Genomic DNA, 18459 nt, shown 5'->3' on the forward strand with positions numbered 1-18459 from the left:
TCACTGCATAATCAGAAACTTACACTCACAGAACTGTACAGTACTGATCTCTTACACATCAGAAACATGATACTTACATAGCTACACTACACTGTACTATTCATGATTCTGGCACAGCCACGCAATGTTGCCAGGTATTTTACATAACTAACAGTATTACTCTGCTGAGTTGTACTTTGCAGTTTAGAAATGCCACTTGAGGGGTAACTACTTTGTTTTATTGCAGAACATATAAGAAGCCTGCATTATGCATTATTAGGCGCAGAGATGCTTGTGGTGTCTAATAGGTTTCCCACTTACCCGTTGTAAACTGCATGCATTGAATAACTGATTAAAAATGTACAGCCTATAGTAAACCTTCAATGAACATGTGAGCACCAATCTATTTCCCCGCGTCCTCCCGGCCACTGGGGGCAGCAGAGCGGCCCGGGCACTGCATGCCTTTCTGATGACGTCACGGGCGGCGGCCATTACACAGCGCGTTTAGGAGGAAGGTCGGAAGCGCGACGAGTCAACGGAAAAATAATTACCGACAGATCGCGGACACCGTCCAAAGACAGAAATCCGTTACCGTCAACCCTAGATATAAAACCACCGGTGACACGCATTAGGTGTTTAATGAGCTGATAGCCGAGTCGAACAGCAGTGTTTGGTGCTCGTGCGTCGGCCCGCGCGTGAGTGTGGCAGTGTTCAGTGCGCGCGCACTCACTGCTGATTCGGTCACCGCAGAATCCGTGAGAAACACCGCAGAATGGATGATAAAACCTTCACGAAAGAGTTAGACCAATGGGTCGAGCAGCTGAACGAGTGCAAACAGCTGAGCGAGAACCAAGTGCGAACACTCTGCGAGAAGGTAAAGAAAAGCTCGAGTTTCATACATCATTAGCTTTTAATAAACATAAGCCATACTATTAAACGTAACGTCTAGCATTACTGAACGCACTGTGAGAAAATCAAATGTATACATCATTATTATATCAAGCAAGCATCAAGATTCTTTACACAAATTTTGATACAATGAATGTGATTTACACACACTGATTTCTCCTCCCGGGACCCAGGACTAGACTTGTGTCCTCTATATTGTAGTGTATTTCTCTGACAGCACACGTGCCACAGGTCTGACTCTGGGTGTCCTGTAAAGAGCAGATTCAGGGCTTTTCAGAGACACCGAATGTTCAGAGGTTTCACCAGGACAACTTCTGTGATTTTAGTGATCAAATGTAGCACTCTTATGGAAATATGATTATATTTTATCATTTAAATCTGACTAATTTTCAAATTGCTTTGTCATAAATCAACATCTCAGGAAAGTGTTGGTGTTTCTAATCAAATATGACTTGATTTCATACTGTAAATGTCCAGTGTAGAGACACCAGGACTTACAGCGGGTTTATCCGAGACACAACAAGTGAAATTATAGATCAATATTCCTATGAAATATTAACTATTATTATGGAAATGTTGCCAATTATAACTCCCCATTATTATACACCAAGAACACATTAATATGCAGATTAGAGACAGTTCATAATGCATTGTATTGAATGGGAAAACCCATTTATGGCCATTTTACCCACATATTGCATAAAGTAAAATGGTAAATCAATTAAATCTGTAATATATTTTATAACAAAGTTGAGAATAATCTTTATACAAAGTTTGGTTTAAAGAAAACCCTGAAACCTAAAAATGTATTGGTGAATGGGAAGAAATCCCATTGTTTTTGCCTTTACATGTAATTTCATGTCTTTTTAGTTTTTAAACAACTCCTGGTGTCACCACAGAAGAACAGCATAACGTATGAATACAATATATTTTCAAAAAGTTTTTTTTCTTCATTTGTTCCTTATGCTCTAAACAATGAACAATGTAATGAATATCTCAAATATTTCAAACATGAAATACTAAATTCAAAAATCTTTTTTTTTTCCTGGTTCTGAGGATGATATACATTTTTAGCTGATGAAAATTAGGCTACTTTTTGTGCATTAGTCTATATTCTGAATAGTGGCGAAGTATGAATACTTTGTTTTGATTGTTTTTAAAGTTTGCAGTAAGTCCTTCAACACGTACAGTAAATCTGCGAGAGTACTCTTGTAACCCGCATTGAATGGCTGGAGGAAAAATGATGTCTGCTGATATCCATAATGACTGAATGATTTGGGCGTTGTAAAATGTCATATTGCTCACCAAACCGTGTCGAGGACCTCTCGATATGATACTCCTGATTTGCATGTTTTTTTGTCACTGTCAACATTCAAAAGATTTTGATGTGATACAGTGTGAGTTGTTATAGCACCATTTGACTGATGTAACGCCACAGCCGACACACGTCAATATATATATATATATATATATATATATATATATATATATATATATATATATATATATATATATATAAAAATATATATAAAAATATATATACAATATTCTCATTTATGCGTCGTGTAGTTGCCCGAGTTTATTCATGCCAGTGTTTTTTATGTGCGTTTTGTCATCATGTGCGGTCTCTACAGTGTGAACTGGAGTGTGTGTGGTTGAACCGTGACCTCCAGCACACACACTCGAGCTGCGTGTGTTTACACTCACCACTGTTGTGTACATGTGACACAGATGTTACCTCACATCTGGCTGACGTCAGCATGATCACTCTGTGGATCTGGACTCTCCTGAGATGAGCCAAAGAAAATGTGTGCATTTTCTGTTTGATATCACTGAGGTGTTAATAATACAAGTTAATTAACAATACAGGAAGTAACAAAGTGCAATCTTGCCATTAAAACGAGAAAATAAAGCCGGTGGCTCAAACAGCCATGTGTTTCCATGTGTTTCCATGTGTTTCCATGTGTTTCCGGGTCAAACGTAGCAAGGCTCTATCAGGACTCCTATACGGTGTCGAAGTGAGGAGGGTTTTCATTTAGGCAATAAAGAATGAGATTTAGTGCTATATTGTGAGTTTAGTTGTGGCTGAAGAGCATTGTTACACACAGCGAGTAACTGTCCTGTAGTGTGGCATAGAAAGCCTTGTTGCTTTTATAAAACAGTTACTGCTTATTAAAAATATTGAGGTCACCATCATTAATGTTATATATAAAGAGCATTTGTTAGGTGCCATTATTCTAGTAGAAGATCTGATCCTGAAAGAACGTTCAACATAAATAACCTTCCACATTATGACGTGATGAAGCAATATTGAGGTATTGCTTAATCTGGAAACACGAAGAGGTGTTTTCATAACTGTCAGGAGATGACGTATTACCCATAATGCTCTTCAGGAAGAGCAGAGAAAAGCTTTTTTCTTTGAGTTTGAGTCGATGTGTCTTCAAAACATGATGCCTTTTGTGTTGTATGTAGTTTTTAAGAACGTACTATGCAGTAATAGCAATAGTGTTGAGCCCTCGAGCATGTCCAGATCTGCCTGTGTAATCATGTGCTGTGGTGAACCAGGGCTAGAAGTAGAGGAAACTCTGTTCCCTGCTGTACTAAGTAGAAATGGGACCAAAGGTCTCTCTCTCTCTCTCTCTCTCTCTCTCTCTCTCTCTCTCTCTCTCTCTCTCTCTCTCTCTCTCTCTCTCTCTCTCTCTCTCTCTCTCTCTCTCTCTCTCTCTCTCTCTCTCCATGGAAACACACTCATCGGTCTCCATGGTGACGGGGGTTGTTCTCGCAGATATTGATTTGGTTTCACAGCGATACAGATGCACGTCCATCAGACGAGCACTGTGGTGGTTTGCATGTTTGAGAGCTGCTGTTGGTCTTGAGGATTCTCAGCGTGGTCAACGTTAGACAGTGGACGTGTCACAGAGATTTGGGAGCATGCATTTATAATATCTAGATTTTTTTACATTTTCTGATGGTTTGAGTGGCGCTTTGTCTCTTAACAAAAGCACGAACGAGTTCATGTCCGAATGCTTTCACTTCTGCCAAACATGTTCAGGCTGAAATGGTTTTGAAGGGTCGAAATCATTGACTGAAACCGTGATGTTTAATTAGCACTGCTGATATGGTGCAGTTTGACTGGTTGAGCGTCTGTTTCATGCACACATGTGGACGAACTACAACAGTTCATGCGTCAGCTAGGGCAAAAGTTGTTTCACGATATGAGAGATTTTGTTTCACGATAAAATATATATATTTCTATCTATATATATATATATCACTATACTTATTTTAGAGCAGTGAGTGATTTTCTTTTGTTTGATTCACATTAATGACAGACTGCAGCAGGTTTATTAGGCTGCTGTCCCTTTAAGACTGAATGCACAGATCTAATATCCTGATAAAGGCGCTTTATGTAATTTGAGTGCTTAACTCCATTAATGAAGTCATGATCCAGTAAAATCTGATGCATTTAGAAACATCTGTAGTGGATGCACTGCGTTTGAACACTCTTCCTGAGGGACGCTACGCTTCGCTGACAGCGAGAGTGCTAGTAGGCGCACTATACTTCCTCTGAATTGCAGAGCTCGTGTTCTGAGGATATTTCCCGCGAGAACAGTAAATGATGCGCGCTCGCAGACGCTGCTGGATTGGTCGGTCCGTTGGCCGGTTTGCACGGGTCCGATGGCACAGTACACCCGCTGCTGATGATGTCGTGACAGACGGTAGCCTAATGATAACTCCTCCTGTGATCTTCACTACGTTAGCAAAGATACCAGTGTATTTGAAGGATAGAATTTGAAAGAAACGGTAAGATTTGCATGTTTTTTTAGAATGTTTTTGACTGAGTCAGACTATTGTATTTACACTGCAAAGGAATATATTTGATTCGATTTAAACAATAAAAAATATTGTTTGGTCTGTGGTAAAGAATGAGAGTAACTCGAGGAAGTTTTCTCTGAAAAGCATTTTATATGGCTTTTAATTGATATTTTGATATAGTATACCAAATTATTTTTATTAATGTAATGTTATTGCAAAATGGCGTTTATAGTCCGTATCTCATATTTTCCTAATGTCTTGGACCGTTAAACTGGGTATCCCGTTAATAGGGAGTATATTCATATGGAAATGATGTGCAGATGACGTCATGTGTTGTGAAACGAGGCGCTGTGTGCTCCATATGTGGTTATTTCGGGGAGGAGATGCATGTGCGCACAATCCTCCGCTGACTGGGTTTTATAAGGGGGATATTGCACTGGTTCTGGCTTATGCATGGTTTTATACATCTGAAGAGTCTTGTGCGTATGCACGCTTCTACGGGAAGTTTTACACACGAGGCCCTGGACTCTCGCTGTGCTGATGCGCTGTCCTGTTCTCACACCCACAGGCTAAAGAGATCCTCACGAAGGAGTCGAACGTGCAGGAGGTGCGCTGCCCCGTCACAGTGTGTGGAGATGTGCACGGCCAGTTTCACGACCTCATGGAGCTCTTCAGAATCGGTGGGAAGTCACCTGACACCAACTACCTGTTCATGGGCGACTATGTGGACAGAGGATATTACTCAGTGGAAACAGTCTCACTGCTTGTTGCACTAAAGGTACATTTACTGCATTTGATATGATAGTCTTGCAAACATTTCAGACTTCTTGACACGTGATGTTTACTGCGTTTGTAGGTTCGCTACCCAGAACGCATCACGATATTGCGAGGAAACCACGAGAGCAGGCAGATCACACAGGTGTACGGTTTCTATGACGAGTGCTTGAGGAAATACGGCAACGCAAACGTCTGGAAGTACTTCACAGACCTCTTCGACTACCTCCCGCTCACGGCCCTGGTGGATGGGCAGGTGAGCGATCCTCCGCTTCTAACAAACACACATTATAACCAGAACCGACATCACGTCTCTGACTCCTGCTGATAACTCCACTGATAACTCGTATAACTCTCTCTCTGTCAGATCTTCTGCCTGCACGGTGGTCTCTCTCCATCCATAGACACGCTGGATCACATTCGTGCGCTGGATCGTCTGCAGGAGGTGCCGCATGAGGTCAGTACAAACACACACTACTGGCTGCTTCAAGTTTCAAATTTGTTTTATTTATATAGCACATCTAGTGCTTGTTACAACCGGCTCAAGATTGTAATGTGAACGAGAGGCAACACGAACGTGCAAGTTGTGAAAGAATACATTTATTCAATGAAATAATCATAATTACAAAAGATCCAATAATCCGCATTAATGGAAGTCAGTAGTGAAGGCGTGCATGAAGGAGGAGTGTAAGCTTAAGGTCTAGAATGGATGCAAACAAATAAATATAATGAAAAGCAACAAAATATCAGCCGCTCGGTCATCGTAGCTCTCTCGCAATCATCAGCGTTCAGTTCTTAAAGCCCCGCAAATGAGCCTCAGGTGGAACAAACACCCCCTAAACACCTGTGACCCAGCACTCACTGGGGCCCAACAGTGCTGAACAACACAAACAACTGCGAAACACAGGGCAAACCACACATTCATGACAGAAGCTCACACTCAACTGAATGCCAAGGGAAAAAATGTGTTTTAAGAGCCGATTTAAAAAGCGCTAAGGACTGTGGCGATCTGCTGTACGCCGGAAGCTGCTCCACAGTCTAGAGCCGGCGGCAGCACTGGCTCGACCTCCAGATCACCAGAGCATAGAGGAGATGACAGAGGAGTCTCTGATCACCAGACCTCAGATTTCGTGTGGGATTGTATAGAGTAGCTCAGACAGATAGCTCAGTGCCAGATTATTTAAGGTTTAAAAACATAAAGAAGAATTTTAAACTCAATTCTAAAATGCACAGGTAACCAATGTAGAGATTTTAAAATTGGAGTAACGTGATCGAATTTGCGTTTGCCTTTGAGGAATTTTACAGCGGCACTTTGCAGTAATTGGAGACGAGCGATGGAGGATGTGGACGTGCCAGAGTCAAGAGAGTTGCAGCAATCTCTGAGGTTTATCAGAGAGAGAGGAGAGAAAAACATGAGCTAATAACCACTTGAAGAAATATCACTCTCACTGAGTCGATGTTTCCTTAAAGTCTGTGTAAAGCAATATTAAATAGTGTCACACCACAGAAAAATGTGCTATTAACCACCCAGCCAAATTTGAGTGATATAAAAACTGCCATGTAAATTAAAATAAATGATTAAAATCTTGAAAAAATAAGCAGTATTCTCTCAGTGAATCCCAGTTGTCTCTGATTAAAGTTTGTAAAACCATGTAAAATGTTCGACTCGTGACTCAAGGTGACTGTTCACTACATTAATCCACCTCTTCTTGATATCATTGTTTATAGGAGATTTAAATAAGGAGACTGAGCTGTTTTGTAAATGATTGCAACCAGGTAATATGCATTTACGTGACGATAGCTAGCTAGCAAACTGTAGGCTGCAGTAACTAACGTCTAACGGTAATGACAGTAACTTACGATTGAGTGGGCGAACCACAGTGCGTCATCGAGACATGATTTCAGGCCACGAAGTGGTGAAAAACCGTTTAATGGTCTAACTCCACAATTCAGAACTAGTTCAAAGTCTTTGTAATGTTTTTTGTGCAATACGTTTCTAACATTTATAATGTGTTTAGAAACAAATCTGACTTTAAGTGTAAAAGTTTCAGGTTTTAGTCTGAGTGTAATGGATCTCAACTGCTCTGCCGTTGCCATGATGATTTGGCACATATCCTCTAGTTGAGTTAACAGTGGGAGAAGAAAGAAAAAAAAAAAATGTTTAAAGGGCTTTAATTCACTGCTGGCAAACTGGGCTTTAATCAAACCTGTCTGTGTGTGCCGTAGAAACACTGGCAACTTTCTGACTTTGTTGCATCTGGGAACACAACCATCTTCACATATCTGTGGGCTTCCTGTGGTTTTCTGTGGAAATAAATCTTCTGTGGTTTAATGTTTGAAAATTAAGACGACCATAAATATTATTAGTGAATTTTACAATTGCCTTCTAATATTCTTGTATTATTATTATAAATTATTTTTAAATACTTCTTGTTTTACAGTGAAATATTACAAGAGTAATATCAAATTTCAAAAAAAGTATTTTCTATTTGAATAAATATGGTGTAGCCGTGAGCTCGTTCAGGATCACATCTGAAGATACGCAGAGAAGGAAGTAGAAGACAGGAAACGAGCGCTTGTGCTGCGTCTCCATCAGATCCCGAGCTCGTGGATCAGTGTATCGCGTTCATGAATCAGGCACTGTAAGGACGTTGATCACTGCACATTAAGACACTACTGTATTTCCAGTGACATGAGAACGTCCTCATTGTACAACATTATTACTGGTATTTATGAACAACAGCAGAATTGATATATTTATTATTTTATTTTTAATGTTATTTAAATTAAAGTATGATAAATACTATGTGCAACTGGTGAACTAGCACCTGTTGTTTATGGCAGGGTCCTTCAGTGTTTGATTCAGCGTGCCGCAGTGCTCATAGATGCCCATCTAGTGCGTGTTTACATGGGCAAACAAGTGAAAAGCAGCTCCGGCTGAAAGAAGAACGTGAATAAAGGGAATAAAGGGCAGCTCACTCTGAACACACGACACAGCACTAGGTGAACAATCTTGTGTATTGTCAGTTGCATGTATAAATAGACACCAGCCTAGATTTCCTCTCTGTGTCCTGATACTGTTTTCCTGGAAAACTGCAGCAAATTATACTTTCTGAACTAATCCAGTTGAATCTGAAGATCAGACTATTTTACCAACCCGTATGGCCAGTTCATCAGAAACAAAACTCTGCATAATGCTCCAAATCATTCACTTCGCTAGTTCTGATTTTAAATAGCGACAGAAATACGGCACACGTGTCGTCATAACTGAAATGCTCAGGTCAAATGTGTCTCAGGCCATTGTGTTCAGCTGCAGACGCTCATTCAGCCTCACCTGCAGTGCATTATGGGCTTTTGCCTGCCCTTGTCAAGACCAGAGTCATGTTGAGCTGAACTCTTGACTGCCCAGACCTGTAGAAGCGTCTCTTCAACTTCAGCTCTCCAGATGAAGTAACCAAGACACCAGCTGTACTTGTGAATGTCGAGAGTAATTAAAGTGTTTAAGATATATGGCATGTGTACAACACAGGTTCTCAGGAAGGCTCTCGCTGGGGATTGGCTGTAAGTCAGTGTGTGTGTGTGTGTGTGTTCCAGGGCCCCATGTGTGACCTGCTGTGGTCGGACCCTGATGATCGTGGTGGCTGGGGAATCTCTCCTCGAGGAGCGGGTTACACCTTTGGACAGGACATTTCTGAGACCTTCAACCACGCTAACGGCCTGACGCTGGTGTCCCGCGCCCATCAGCTGGTCATGGAGGTGACATACACACTTCAACTCCTCACAACACTTCAGTGCAATAACAGATCAGATAAAACATCTTGTTTTCCCCCAGGGGTACAACTGGTGTCATGATAGGAACGTTGTCACGATCTTCAGCGCGCCGAACTACTGCTATCGCTGTGGGAACCAGGCAGCCATTATGGAGCTGGATGATACTCTTAAATACTCCTTGTAAGTTACACTTATTATGATCATCTTTCAAATATGTTCTCTCAGATAAAGTGTGATGTCTAAACCATATTTCAATTGTTTTACTTAAAGAATGAAAATTAAGTTTCTATTTCATTATCTTCATATTGTGGCTATTGAAGTGCACTATTACGCCTTTTCAGATATTAACGTTCATGTTGCGTGTAATATAGTTATCTGTGAATGTAACGTCGGCAACGTTTTGAAGATCAAAGTGAATTACGCATAAAGTTATTGTCTCCTACAAGAAGTGATTGTGAGCGGCTGAAACTGGTCATCAGTAATTCCAGTCTCGCATCTGTAGCTCGTCTGTGTGCGTTTAACACGTTTGCATAATCCCACCGATGGTCTTCATTGGCTGTCCATGAACAACATCTAATTTGACCTGCCCTCAAACACTGCAGTTGTGTCTGAAAGCAACGTGTTGAGAAGACACTTCTGCTGAAATTCAGATGGTAAACTGACGCCATCGTTATGGTTTGCATCATTGTGCATCAAGCGCTGAAGATCCAGAGCTGAAACTCAGATATACTAATGAGTTTCTGACACGTGCTGGAAGCGATCGACCAATCACAGCAGACCGTCTGCCCGAGCAGAGTAGGCTTTCAGGAAGGGTTTAAAGATACTGAATCCTTGATCCAACCGCTGATCGACGAGCTGATGCTGCAATGTATATTATGAGAAAATGAAAGTGTTTATTGCATGTCAACATATTGTAGGAGACTCCAAAACAAAATTAGGAGCCTTTAAAATAGTATAATAGGGACACTTAAACCATATTGCTGCAAAATTCTTATTCTGTGTAATTGTTGACAAACTGCAAGTAAAATGATTGAAGCTGGTTCTCTGAACTCTTCCGCATCTGTCATTGGTTCAGCGGAACCGCCCCGAAGCCCTGTCATTGGTTCAGCAGAACCGCCCCGAAGCCCTGTCATTGGTTCAGCAGAACCGCCCCGAAGCCCTGTCATTGGTTCAGCAGAACCGCCCCGAAGCCCTGTCATTGGTTCAGCAGAACCGCCCCGAAGCCCTGTCATTGGTTCAGCAGAACCGCCCCGAAGCCCTGTCATTGGTTCAGCAGAACCGCCCCGAAGCCCTGTCATTGGTTCAGCAGAACCGCCCCGAAGCCCTGTCATTGGTTGAGGAGGTGTTGCTGTGTTGAGAAGTTCAAATAAACGGAGCAATGTTTTCATAGCACCAGTGTTGGACACTTCAGGGAAATCAGCCTACAAACGTCTCACTGAATATTAAAAGGAGAAAGTAGGAAAAAATGACTTGCAAAAATGACTCATTAATAACAATCTCCATTGAGAATAGCAGGAATTAAAAATACTTTATTACAGCAATGTGTTTAATTGCTATTAAAATGTCACAATGCCAAAAAAAAATCTTAGTAGTCCTAAAATGATGCTTCATTTTCTTACATGCTTCATTCTTCTGCCACATGTCATTTCTTTCTTGTTGAGGTGAAAAGTGACAGGACAGGTTTTCATGAGCTGTATTTTCCTCTGTCCCCCTCAGTCTTCAGTTCGACCCCGCTCCTCGACGCGGAGAGCCCCACGTCACCCGCCGCACCCCCGACTACTTCCTATAAGCCAGCGCCAGAGGCCGGACGCAACACCAAACATGAGGACAATTCCAGACACGCATACATCTATTCATACAGTGTGTATATATCATGGGGAGATGTTCTGACACAACACTAACACGGACCAAAATGTGCCATACAAGCATTTAATGCCCAAATCCGATCGCTCTGTCTCAGTACTGCTACAAAGTGTCTCGTTTTAGCATATAGTGCAAATTGCCTGCTGTATACAATGAATAGAGATGTTCCCTTCGTTCTTGAATCGTAAAAAAACAAGCAAGTGACTAGCTTTCTCTCTTACAGTATCACTGGAAAAACATGGCAATGCCAGGCATGTGAAAAACGGTAACATTTTATACAAGTGCACAAGCTGACATTCTTTCTTCCTGTATTCACCCAAAAAAACAACACACACACACGAAAATAAATCCTATCGGGAAGGAATGTCGAAACCGAAGGACGTGCCTCTTCCGTTCTGGGAGTGAACACACACAAGTGTACATGGACTTTATCTGACTGTCTCTCTTTGTCTAATCTTACCATTTTCTTTTCTTTTGTGTTTCCTGTCTTCTGTGTATTTGTTAATAAGTGATAGCCTCTTCTTTGGTGTATTTGAACTAATAAAGTACTTTTAATCGCAAGCTACTCCAAAACCACACACTAGTAGTGCTTTTATTGACATTTGAGAATTGAGGATTGTTGTCTTTATTGACAGTAAAACCAGACCTTTGCAAGCAAACATTTCATCCCTTTGTAGTGCTTTGGTCTGATTCTTTGGTTCCCCAAAGTCAAAGTTGAAGGTCAAAGTCACTGTCCAGATCTTCACATCCCAAAGGCGACGCTTCAGTTCTAGCCTTGCCATAACCATTATGTAAATATATAACCACATGTTCTTTGTGTTTTTAGAAAGGCTGCAGTGTCTACAACAGCAGCCCACGACTAAACACAGACGACTGTCAATAGTCTTGTGACGTTAGCTTAAAAAAAAGAAAAAAAGCGAAAGTTGTCTCAGAGTTGGGCAAGTTCATACATTTTGGAGGAAGATTACAAAGAAAAACATTTATTTTCACCTGCATTTATTTGATCAAAGATAGTCAAAATTGAACATTTTAGTATATGAACATTCAGATACTAGATAAAACAAGACAAGCGTAACAATCTGCAGCTTAGTATGAAAACTACTCAAAGTCTCAATATCAAAGAAAATAATGTATTTATACGGCAAGGTAGCATTTGTTTCACTGCCTTTTTTCGTTTGCTGATTTAATAAACATTGTATCTGGACAGGATTACTCATGTATTATAGAAAAACTAAGATCAGAGTAACTAAGATTCATCCATACACCACTGGAAGTGCAAAATCAGCCGTACAATAGTGGGCAATTCCGTGCAAAACTGTCACATCCATAACACCAACACAATGCAATGGTATTTAGTTGGCGTTATGGATGTGACATTTTTGCGTGGAATTGCCCTAGTCCCTTTTTGACCTCCTGAACATTAACTATACAAGAGTTACAATGAAATGTATCTCAAGTCCTGCTGGTGCGCGCTGTTCCAGTCCCGTAAGTGTGTGAGTGCTGTTAGGTACTGTTCTCCTCCACGTGCAGCAGTGTGTGTGTGAGAACCCCAGCCTCCTCCAGGCTCAGGCCCTCAGCCGTGCGCAGGCGTTCCCTCGGGAAGGACGAGCACAGCGTGTAGAGAGCAGGAGGATAGCCGGACTTCATCATCCAGTCCAGGAGGAGCTAGTGATCAGGAGAAGTCAATATCACCTAGTCATCTAGTCAGAGCGGAGACAGGAATGAGGGAGGACTCACCGTCGAGCTCCAGCTTCTGAGGAAGCGCCGGTGGATGGTTCTTCTGCTGGGACATCTTAGAGCGATTCTCACAACCTGTCAGAGCAGAGCAGAGATGTCACTGAAAACACCAGTTCACAGGAGAAAGTGCCAGTTATCATGTTGTTTCTACTCCTCTGGATCACACGTTGGTCCACTCACCCCCTCAGCGTCCTCGGGCGGCTCGTCGGGCAAAACTATGACCTTTGATGGAAAGAAAAAACATGGTAACACTTTACAATAAGATTCATTAGTTAATGTATTAACTAACAAAAACTAACCATGGGCAATACATTTGTTACAGTATTTGTTAATCCAAATAAAGCTGTTCATGTTAGTTCACAGTGCATTAACTAATGATAACAAGATTTTAATAGTAAATGTTGAAATTAACAAAGATTAATAGAAGTGCAGTTCATTAATAGTTCATGCTAACTAATGTAGTTAAAGGTACAATATGTAAGAAGTTTGTATCAAAATATCCAAAAACCACTTGCAGAGTGTTATATATTTCTGTCAGTTGTGTACTTACATTATCCTAAATGTTTCACAGTTTAGTGTGATATTGTAGATGAGGTGAAACAGTGCGTTTCCTCACAAGTGTAATTAGTCTAATAAACTGCCCTGTGTGTGTAGTAATTCAGCACTTGTGTGTAAGTTAGTTCGGTAGAATGAAATGTCCTCATTCCTTTATATCCGCGGGACTCGCGTGTGGCGCTGAGATCTGTCTCTCATTAGCACTCGCGCTCTGCTTCACCACAGTCATGTTAAAAACATGAAAAATGTATTCACTCATCCATAAACATTATTAGATCCTTCGGCATGAAGACAAGTTCCATAATTCTGCTCATGCGTCATCAACATACACCTTTGTTATTTTAAGAGGTTAGTGACCCCTAGCGGCGAAAAAAAAAATACACATTGTAGCTTGAACTAATGTTAATTAATTAACCTTATTGTAAAGTGTTACCAAAAACACATTTCTTCCACACAGGCCCATATAAGTTTCTGAAAGTCCTTCCTACATCTACTACGCCAGAGCATCACTCTCTCTCACACACACACACACACACACACACACACACACACACACACACACACACACACACACACACACACACACACGAGTGCAGTGTTTCCCACCTTCTTCTGCTTGGGCGCCTGTGTTCGAGCCGGATCCGGAGTCACAGTCTGCAGCAGCGTCCGTCTCCTCCGGGCTCCCTGGTTAGGGCTCTCGTCTACACCGGCATCCAGACACACCTGATCCTCTTCCCCCTGAACCACAGCATGCTATTAAAAGTGCTCTCTCAGTCAAGTCAAGTCAGCTTTATTTATACAGTGCTTTTACAATACAGATTGTTTCAAAGAAGGCTTTACAGAGATAACAGGAAAATTTGTTTCTAGAAGAAAATAGCGTCACAGTCCAGCTTAAGAAAGTTCAGTGATGGTTCATTTTTGTTGTAAAAAAGTTCTTAATTTAGTTCATTTATATATATATATATACAGCCGCTCAGGAGAAAACTGTGATGTCATCGTCCAGCTCAGTTCAGTTCTCATATAATGGTGTTAATGGAGGCAGATCAAATATTATTGTTGAATATTAAATGTCCCCAATTAAGCAGTATTGTATGTTGCGCTGGTCAGTCATCTTACATCAGGGGTGTCCAGTCAACCAGTGCGGTTAGTAAGAGCTTGACCAGTGGGTTCAGGTGTGCTGGACTGGGACAGGAGCAGATTAAACACTCCTTTCTCAGACTGACTCCTACTGGAACCAGTGCAGTGTTTCTGTCACCAATGCCATGATAGAAATGCTCTATTTGTAGTCAGCCTTGATTACTATTAATAGGCTTTATGCTGAACACCACATGAACAAACAGGAAAGCAGATCTCATCACATCCGCTCGTCTGGGAAAGTGTTATCAGCAGTGTGAACTGATGGCGAGATCTATGGACTTTTAAGGTAATCTGCTAAACTAGCTAGATATTTTTATTGTTGCTATTTAATTCAATCGAAATATCTAAATGTTAATGAAACTTTTAGATATCAATCTGCATATGCGGTTATGCTTATCTTTGGCAGCTGCTTTGAAGGCATCTTGAGTAAAACGGCTCTAAACGAAGCACATACAAAAGACCTGAACTGGGAGTGATGAGACCTGTTTTACACCATACAGAAGTTTGTTGTGCATAACCACCATTAATAAGTACTATTCATTTTGTTTGAAACTTTGTAATGAAGATAACTCCTCCTGGATTCAGTACACTTACACATTATTGTGCCTAGAAAAGATGCTAAAACACACATCAAAATCATCAATTGTACTGATTATATCAGCTCTGGCCCTCGAGATCCACTGTCCTGCAGAGACGACCTCCAACCCTGATCAACTCATCTCTGCCTGTAGCTTTCTACTGCTCTGTGTGTGTGTGTGTGTGTGTGTGTGTGTGTGTGTGTGTGTGTGTGTGTGTGTGTGTGTGTGTGTGTTCACTGCTCCTAATGTGTGTGCACTAACTTGGATGGGTTTAATGCAGAGGACAAATTCTGAGTATGGGTTACCTTAGTCTTCACATGTCACTTAAGACGTAAGACTCATATAGAGGACTCAAATGTCATTGACTATATAGGGAACAGTGAATGAGGAATGAGTGAAGAAGTGAGTGACTTGTAATAAAGGTAAATAAAGGTGACTTGACTTATTTTTAATTGTAAAAAAAACAAACAGAATAAGACATTTCGCGTCCTGCTGCATGTGGCAGTAGTGATAATGAGTTTGAGTTTGCTCACCCCGACTGGAAACCCCTGGGTCAGTCTCCAGGTCTCTCCTGTCATGCTATAGTGACGCTCCGTTCTCTGCTGGAGCAACGAGCTCTGTCTCGGCTTTAACACTCTTTCAGAGTAGTCAGACATCTTCATGATATGAGAAACAGCACATTTCTGGTTAGAATATATTCATAACATATTTACTGACTTACAGTGGAACATTTCTTAGCTTTTAAAGGCAGAGATGTTGTGTTGAACCTTGTCATTGTGTTGATGTTGTTGAATTCTTCTAGCTTCCTCTTGTCTCAGTCTGTCAGATTCATGCAGTGGGCCTGCAAGATAACAAACTGTAACTTCAATCATAAAAATAAGCCATTACAGTTACACCAAATACACAACTACACAATTGAACAATAATAAAAATGGTCGTACTGTCTGGGAGCTCTTGACATACTGGAAAGAAGAAAGATTTCAGCCTCGGTAACATGTAAATCAGCCATGTGCAGATGCCCAGGAATATGATCCCACGTCCGGCCAGCTTTAGCGCATCTGTAACACCTGTAACACACATCAGACAGCTGTTAGAGCATCTGTAACACACACATCAGACAGCTGTCAGAGCATCTGTAACACACATAAAACAGCTGTCAGAGCATGTGTAACACACATCAAACAGCTGTCAGAGCATCTGTAACACATCAAAAAGCTATCAGAGCATCTGTAACACCTGTTACACACATAAAAAAGTTGTCAGAGCATCTGTAACACCTGTTTCACACATCAAACAGCTGTCAGAGCATCTGTAACACATGTAACACACACATCAAACAGCTGTCAGAGCATGTGTAACACCTGTAACACACACATCAAACAGCTGTCAGAGCATGTGTAACACCTGTAACACACACATCAAACAGCTGTCAGAGCATGTGTAACACCTTAAATCAGAACATGTGTAACACCTGTAACACATCAAACAGCTGTCAGAGCATATGTAAAACACATCAAACAGTTGTTAGAGCATGTGTAACACCTGTAACACACACATCAAACAGCTGTCAGAGCATGTGTAACACCTGTAACACACATAACAGTTGTCAGAGCATGTGTAACACCTGTTACACACACATCAAACAGCTGTCAGAGTGTGTAACGCCTTAAATCAGAACATCTGTAACACCTGTAACACACACATCAAACAGCTGTTAGAGCATGTGTAACACCTGTAACACGCATCAAACAGCAGTCAGAGCATGTGTAACACCTATAACACACACATCAAACAGCTGTAAGAGCATGTGTAACACCTGTAACACACACACACACACACACACACACATAAAACAGCAGTCAGAGCATGTGTAACACCTGTAACACACATCAAATAGCTGTTAGAGCATGTGTAACACCTGTAACACACACATCAAACAGCTGTAAGAGCATGTGTAACACCTGTAACACACACATCAAACAGCTGTCAGAGCATGTGTAACACCTGTAACACACACATCAAACAGCTGTCAGAGCATGTGTAACACCTGTAACACACACATCAAACAGCTGTTAGAGCATGTGTAACACCTGTAACACACACATCAAACAGCTGTCAGAGCATGTGTAACACCTGTAACACACACATCAAACAGCTGTCAGAGCATGTGTAACACCTGTAACACACACATCAAACAGCTGTAAGAGCATGTGTAACACCTGTAACACACACATCAAACAGCTGTAAGAGCATGTGTAACATCTGTAACACACACATCAAACAGCTGTAAGAGCATGTGTAACACCTGTAGCACACACATCGGTAACACCTGTAACACACAGGGCATGTGTACAGAGCATGTGTAACACCTGTAACACACACATAAAACAGCAGTCAGAGCATGTGTAACACCTGTAACACACACATCGGTAACACCTGTAACACACACATCAAACAGCTGTCAGAGCATGTGTAACACCTGTAACACACACATCAAACAGCTGTCAGAGCATGTGTAACACCTGTAACACGCACATCAAACAGCTGTAAGAGCATGTGTAACACCTGTAACACACACATCAAACAGCTGTCAGATCTCAGCAGCCATGGCTCACTTAACAACTGCAGCAACATTAACACAAGCTAGTTTCACAAAACTGGCATTCCTAATTGCCTTAGGACTTCATACATGTTTAAACATTGAAAAGGTATCTAAATAAGTGATCAAATTAATTCAATTTTATTGATTACATTTTGTATCGATTACAAGTTGAAGACTTTTTCAAGTCTTTCAAGAAAAGACATTTAAATGGTGACTTTGGAGCCATTTGTTTTTGCTCTGCTAAAGTGAAAGACAGCATGATGTAACTCAAGGTTTTCTAAAATAATTATTGCCAGAATAATGATAATCATGATAACGTGTTACCAATTAACGAGTGTTTCCATGAAATGAAGCAAAATCCTCCCAATAAACAAAGGAACACAGCAAATTTGTCAGACATGTCAGCAGTGATACGAATAACAACACGGAAGTCAAACAATATCGTCTTGTCAAATTAAAAGCTGACAAGACTGGGGGTAAAAAAAAATCATAATTAGTATTATTTTGGTATTTTATTCGACCTTGCTTTATTATGGAGTTTTTAGGTTTGCATTGAGCTTTAGACTGAAATTCAGTTTATTTCTGCGCTTTTTAAAAAAAAAAAAAATACAGATCTATGCTCATTTTAGCAGATTGCAAGATTGCAATAATAGAACATTAAAATTATGAAACTTCTCAGTTTAATTGTGTTTTATTATCATGAATATAGTAGTACGTATCGACAAATCATTAAAGAAC

The 18459-nt window shown here is 40.8% G+C and overlaps 2 protein-coding genes across 2 annotated transcripts; one reads left to right on the top strand and one right to left on the bottom strand.

Annotated features, from left to right (window-relative positions):
- Positions 1-445: 445 nt before the first annotated feature.
- On the top strand, positions 446-11308 carry ppp2cb (protein phosphatase 2, catalytic subunit, beta isozyme). The gene is made up of 7 exons (XM_079862268.1): positions 446-853; positions 5273-5482; positions 5561-5734; positions 5846-5935; positions 9073-9234; positions 9311-9429; positions 10966-11308. The coding sequence occupies exons 1-7, from the start codon at positions 752-754 to the stop codon at positions 11036-11038; spliced, it is 930 nt and encodes a 309-aa protein (XP_079718394.1). The 5' UTR covers positions 446-751; the 3' UTR covers positions 11039-11308.
- On the bottom strand, positions 11255-18166 carry ubxn8 (UBX domain protein 8). Its single transcript, XM_079862270.1, has 8 exons — positions 18046-18166; positions 16061-16186; positions 15887-15960; positions 15653-15775; positions 14011-14142; positions 13030-13071; positions 12850-12924; positions 11255-12777 (listed from the first exon to the last, which is right to left on the bottom strand). The coding sequence occupies exons 1-8, from the start codon at positions 18119-18121 to the stop codon at positions 12616-12618; spliced, it is 810 nt and encodes a 269-aa protein (XP_079718396.1). The 5' UTR covers positions 18122-18166; the 3' UTR covers positions 11255-12615.
- Positions 18167-18459: the final 293 nt, after the last annotated feature.

This window comes from Squalius cephalus (assembly GCF_949319135.1).
Source record: "Squalius cephalus genome assembly, chromosome: 24".
In the NCBI taxonomy this organism is placed as follows: Eukaryota; Metazoa; Chordata; class Actinopteri; order Cypriniformes; family Leuciscidae; genus Squalius; species Squalius cephalus.